Source organism: Pogona vitticeps, chromosome 6, assembly GCF_051106095.1.
Source record: "Pogona vitticeps strain Pit_001003342236 chromosome 6, PviZW2.1, whole genome shotgun sequence".
Lineage (NCBI taxonomy): Eukaryota > Metazoa > Chordata > Lepidosauria > Squamata > Agamidae > Pogona > Pogona vitticeps.
This window is the reverse complement of record NC_135788.1, coordinates 20,928,137-20,934,136: the sequence shown is the minus strand read 5'-3', so window position 1 is coordinate 20,934,136 and position 6,000 is coordinate 20,928,137. Positions and strand designations below refer to the sequence as shown.

The following is a 6,000-nucleotide window of genomic DNA, read 5'->3' as shown; positions in this document are numbered from 1 at the left end:
AGATCTGGATTTACTGGTCAATGTTGGGGTGATTTGCCATATATTCGCACTTATTTCTGTCTCCTAATTATTTGATTCTATTCAAGAATAGCTGAAATAAAATGACTCCTTATACTTCTGAAATAAAGATGGTTTGGGATAACCAGCAGTGCATTTTTGTGTGAAAGAACTGCAACCTCCCTCCATTCAGTTTTGACCCTTTACAAAAGCAAAATTCTGGCCTTTAAAATATTTAATTCTGAATACACCTCCTTTGAACCAAGCCCTGGTCAGAAGCTCTCAGGGTTTATTAGTATAAACGCAAAGCAAAAATAGTTCCCGTGAGCCTGAAATCTTCTCATCCCACATCTGGAGAGTCTGCTGCATATCTGGAGCATTCCATGTGCTTTCCCATGTTCTATTAAGAATGGAAGAATTATCCCTATGTCTGCCTGTAAAGTGTAAGAGAATTCTTCTTCATATAGAAGAATGAGGATCTCTATGCAAAGTGTTTTGATTCACATGAGCCTTTTCAAAGAATTGACTTGACCGTCCAATACTTGACAGCTACGTTGCATGTGTCTGGAAAGAGGAAGGGACACAGTAACTGACAGGAGCTTATAACTGAGCCTTTCAGTGGCCACACAACACACAATCTGCAGGAGCACTCTTCCCATAAATAGCTGAGAGTCTCCTCTTTACAATTCAGCTTTAATCTTTCAAGAGAGTGGGTGGGTACAGTGACTTCATCACAAACACTCTCCCCACCATGTCTGCCTTAAAACCCTACTGTTGTTCTCCCTTACATCCCATCAAGTCCCTATGAATTAAGCGAAGCTGAGAGATGTTGGTGGCCAACACCAGGATCATTGGGTGAATTTCACTGCTAAGTGAATTAGACCTATTTCATGCTAGTCCTGCATAGATATTTGGAGCAAAACTCTAACCAGTATCCTACTGTGAATCTCCTTTACGATCAGAAGCACAGCAAGAGTAGCAATCAGCTAGAACTGAGAGGATATGGGGTTCTGCCAGCAGCTGCTCCAAATGATTTTTCCCTTTCAAATTTGTTCACCCTGCCGTTGCTTGATGAGTGTCCCAGTGCCATAGGGGCACAGTGTGCTCCACATTAGAAGGAAACCGCGGGCACACCTGGTACTTTGGAACAGGTTTCCAGAAACATTTCCTCCTGGCAATGCTCTGCATGGTATCAACTGACAATATAACAAAAATCGATGACCTTGTTTTCTAGCCCCTCGTACTGTTGTGCAAACAACAAAAGGTCTCAAAGCATAACGGGTTCTGTTTAGCATTAGTGTGTGGGGACCTCAGCCCACTTCTTCAGAGGCATGGACTCTGAAGAAGCAGATGTTAGTCCTCAGAGATTTTATGCCCAATAAAACATGCTAGTCTTTAAGATGCTGCAAGACTTTTTGCTGCTTTTGCGGCAACAGACTAACATGGCTATCCCACTGACAATATTATTCTATTATTCGTGCCCTGCTCCGCCTTGCCACTTCCTGGCTCATCTGTTGTGAATAAAACTAGAGGCTTGCAGGTGATGAAGAAAGGCAGAGCTTCTTGAAGAACCCATAGGGTAAAGCCTGGATGTACCAGCACTCATTTCCTCTCACTAGGCATTTCTCAGAATCTGTAAGTTACAAAGATGCTGTTGAAGCACAACAGGAAAAGATGACTGGTTGAACAAGGAACAGGCAATTGTCACCTGTTCTGGTAAGCTACTTTCACTGGAGTTGGCTTTGTAATTATTAGCCTTAAGGCTCACCCCTGGCCCTGAGGACACAATAATAAATAATAGATTTGGCAAGGGATGGTGCCTTACTTCCCTCCTGTTGGGAGTTCAATGCCCACAGGCAGGCGATGGTTGAACTCAAGTAGAGGAACAAAATGTATTATGAGTTTATTTCTAAGAAAAGATATTCTGTAAGGACATAAAATCTGAGCACTTAAATTTCTTCTGCTGCTAATGACTTCAATTTGTGCGGTCCTTTCTCCTTTTGAGAGCTCTCAGGCACATTGCTTCTTTCTCTCTCAGCGATATTTCTTCAGCTTGCAGATGTAAAGAGTTCTTGAATGGCTTTGCTTCAGTAGATAAATGCTAAAGAAAATCATGTCAGAACATCGAAAATTGCTTGAGCCTGTTTTGCTGTTACAAAATTGAGACCCTCTCGTTTGCATATTTCCTTGGCAGTGCGTCCTCAGTGAATTCAGTTGAGTGTGCTTCATGTCTGTCATCGGAAACTTTAGTTGTGTTGACATATGATTTGACTAGAATTACCTGCACATATTACAAACATTCATTTAAGAAAAGGACTGCCAGCCCCCTTCTGTGACATTGGGCTCACAGAACTCTACAAAAGAAAATATGAAAATAACATATCTGAAGACACTTGAACACAGACAAGGAAATTAGTTGTACCAATATGTCAGTCTTTGTCTCTTCCTTTGTCCCAGCTTCATTTAGAAGGAACAATGGAAAGCAAGATAAGCAGTATTTGTTTGGATCAATGCCGTTTTCAGGATAATACAATACCAGAATTGTCAGGAGCTTGCTCTTCTGAAGAATTTGCCTGTGCCAGTGGCCCTTGTATTGATAATGGCTTGGTCTGCGATTACCAGGTGGACTGTATGGATGGAAGTGATGAAGATTTAACAGCTTGTGGTAAGTCAAATAAAATGAGGTTCTATGAAACAGACTAGTGGTGTAAAGATATTTCATCATAAAGAGGAATGTTTTAGAATATGGCTATTTTCTATACCAAGAGGAATTAGAGCAATGGTTTCCCCAGGCTCTTGGATGAAACCCTCCAGAAGCCTTTACCACTAATTCTATCCGCCATGATTTCTGGGAGTTGTAGGCCAAGAACATCTGGAGACCCAAGGTTGGGAAGCACTAGATCAGAGGGATGCCAAATATGTTAATGATGGGTAATTGGTAAATGCATATACATACTTCTTTCAAAACTGGTCCTTTCCATTTCCCAACTGGTTTTGGCTTGGCAGTTGCAGCTCAGTTTCTGAGTATGTAATTGTCTTACCACAGACAATGGTGAATGCATATACTGTCTGTTAATGAAGAAATTTTTATTCCAATTGAGTTGCAAAATGTTGTGGAGGTGCAAAAACGTTCTCCCCCCCCCCCGACACGGCCAATATTGAAAATGCTTGTGAAAGAGTTTTGAAGACTGTGTAAAAATTCCCTGAAAAATATCACCATGTAATTGAAACTGGTCTGGCTTTGTACGTTTTGGAGACGTTTCACATAACTTGAGGTTTAGCAAAATAGAATGGGAAACGGATAATGGGGGAATTTACAAATCCAGGCAGAAGAAGAAGGTCCCTTGAGATTGTGGACAGTTGCTGTTGGTAAGAGTTATAGAATACTAGACTATAGTTGTTCATAGAGCAATACTTTGGCTTTGTATCTGCTTTTTAAAACACAGCATTGTTTTAATGAAAGCCCATTTCAGAACATTGCTAGCTGTGCTTCAACAGCTATCCTCCCTCCCTACATTTCCTTTGATAGAGTGACAGCAAGCAGCTATTCAGTATGAGACAGGTTATTTCCTGTTCTTCACTTGACTTCCCTATAATATAATTGCTTCATTTTAGTAAGGAATAATTGTGGCTTTATCTTAATTTGCCTGTCAGAATGCCTGTAAAGTATAATACCTGACTGTTAATGATCAATATGTAAACTTACATATCTGCATAGTACATGCTTCAATGAAGCATTGTGATGCTGTATATATATTCATATATACTGAGGAAAGTTTTTAATTTAAAATGACTTCCAGCCTAACAAAAAATAATAATCAGTGTTTGAGCCAATGTGTAATTACCTAATTTGTCTGAAAACACAAAAGATTTGATCCAACTTTATTTAAAACATTTGGAGCGAGGTTAGCTCATGACCAGGATGGGGTGTGTGTGTGTCATTTCCCACTGAAATATTGGGGTGAGGAGCCCCCTGTTCCATCCCTGAGCCATCCCACTTCAAGCCAATGTATTCAAAGTGCTCCTGTTGTGAAAGAGTTGTTGTGATTTGAAGTCCCCAAGAGAAAGGGTTGCTGCAAGGTTATATAATCAGCTCTGATTGGTTTGTTGTCCAGGAAACTTGATTTTGCTTTTCATATGTCATTCCTGATGGGCTTTGCCTTGACAAAAAGCAAACATTTATAGTGGTCTGGAAGGTTTGTGTATACATGCCAAATTGTTAGGAAACCTGCACCCAAATTTTCCACTGAGATCTTCATAATGAATAAGGACATCTCTACAATAACTGTGTGCTGCAGTCAGCCACAGAGTATTTTAAAATGCTTTAGCAATGCTGGATCCAAGGAAACGTTCTGCATTTGAATGTAAAACACCACCATTTGCTTGTTTGTTTTTAAGAGGGCAATTAGTTTAAATAATAGTCCGGGAGTATTTCCAGAATATGTTTTTCCTGTTTGTTTGTTCTTCTCTTCTCCCTAGCGAATTATACAGTGTGTGACTTTGAGTTTGACCTTTGTGAATGGAAGACACTAAACCCAAAAAATGTGCAGTGGAAAACAATGAAAGGACAACCTTACAATGATTCTGGACTTCCCATTAGAGATCACACAACTGACACAGAAGAGGGTAAGTTGTGCTAGAGAATTTTTCAATGACTTTTCAATTTCCCCCCCAAACTTTTTCTTACTCAGGCTTGAAGTCCAAGCTTCTGGCTTTTGGAGAACTCTATTAGCCAAATATCCAGAGAAATATAGGCTTCCCCCTGTTGAGTAAATTCTAGAGGATTGTGGCTGATCCCAGTTTGTTAAATGGAGTGCTGGTTTTCTTGGCATCTATTGTGTGTAGGCACCCTTCAGTCTCAAGAGACTATGGTAATGTGCTTTATACGGAGGACGTGGAACAGCATCTAGCATGGCTGAGAAGGCCAAGTTGAGAGTGACAATCCCTTCCACACTGAAGACAAATACAATCTGTCCCCTGTCCAGCTCCCTAATTTTGCTTCGACTCTGTATGTGGAGCTGGAGTGTCCTCTCCAGGGCACAAAGACTGGGTAAAATAATATGGAGGATAGGCTGTTATCCAGCAGCAAATCCCCCCTCTCCACATTGCTGAAATAGTCCAATGGAAAGGCAAGAGCCAATACAACTGGTTCTAGAGATGTCGCAGGAGTTGCCAGAGTGACACGAACTGCCTCCTGGACTCCGGCTCCGGATTTTGCCTTGAGGTTAACTCCTGAAGCCTTTTCCATCAGTGGATATAGCCATAAGGCAGTGGAGGTTTGACATCGGAGTTTTCCTTCTCCTATATGGGCTGCCTTCCAAGGCTACCCAGCTTGGCATCTATAGGTACACACATATTAGCATAGACTGAATAAGGGGGATAGTATGATCAGATGAGGCCAGAAAACCCAGTTATGCAAGAAATAAGTATGTGTCCCGCATCTCCTGCCTTTTCCATCCATTGCAGTGGAACATGCCAGTGTCTGGAATTGCTGGGCCTTATAGCCCTACTTTGTAACAACATTTTCCCTTCTACTCTTTCTGTCTGCATATATCTACTACATATATCTACACATATATCTACTACATTTTATCTGTGTTTGGGCAAACTGAGTAGTATTGCATCCTTCTGGCAAAGAGAATTCTGAGTATATTCTCATTATTCAGTTTTTTAGAGACAAATGTGAGTGAGTGGACTTGTGATCCAGTTGTTTCAGGCTAGATACCAAATTCCACAGAACTGACCAGAACCTAGTGAAAGCATACTTCTTATATGAAACAACTACATGTGTACCTTTCAAACTGATGTACAGGTCAGAACTTGGCTATCTGATTTTGCACATCTCTGACATGTTGTGACATACTGTAGCACTTGACAATTTAAACATACTGTAATAAGATTTACGGTTTTCAGAGGAGTAAATGTGTTAATTGGTCTCGATAAAAGCAAAAGTAGTGTGGCATTTTTAAGACCGAAAACGTTGAATAGGTATCTGGTGGAAGA

General features: G+C 40.7%; 1 protein-coding gene across 1 annotated transcript in view; it reads left to right on the top strand.

Moving 5' to 3' along the window:
- Nucleotides 1-4,327: 4,327 nt before the first annotated feature.
- The window catches only part of MALRD1 (MAM and LDL receptor class A domain containing 1), a 215,974-nt gene continuing 214,301 nt past the window's right edge, over nucleotides 4,328-6,000 (top strand). Inside the window, exons 1-2 of the mRNA XM_078378260.1 lie at nucleotides 4,328-4,361; nucleotides 4,477-4,623. Coding sequence (XP_078234386.1) covers nucleotides 4,328-4,361; nucleotides 4,477-4,623 — 181 coding nt within the window. The remainder of the gene's footprint in view (nucleotides 4,362-4,476; nucleotides 4,624-6,000) is intronic.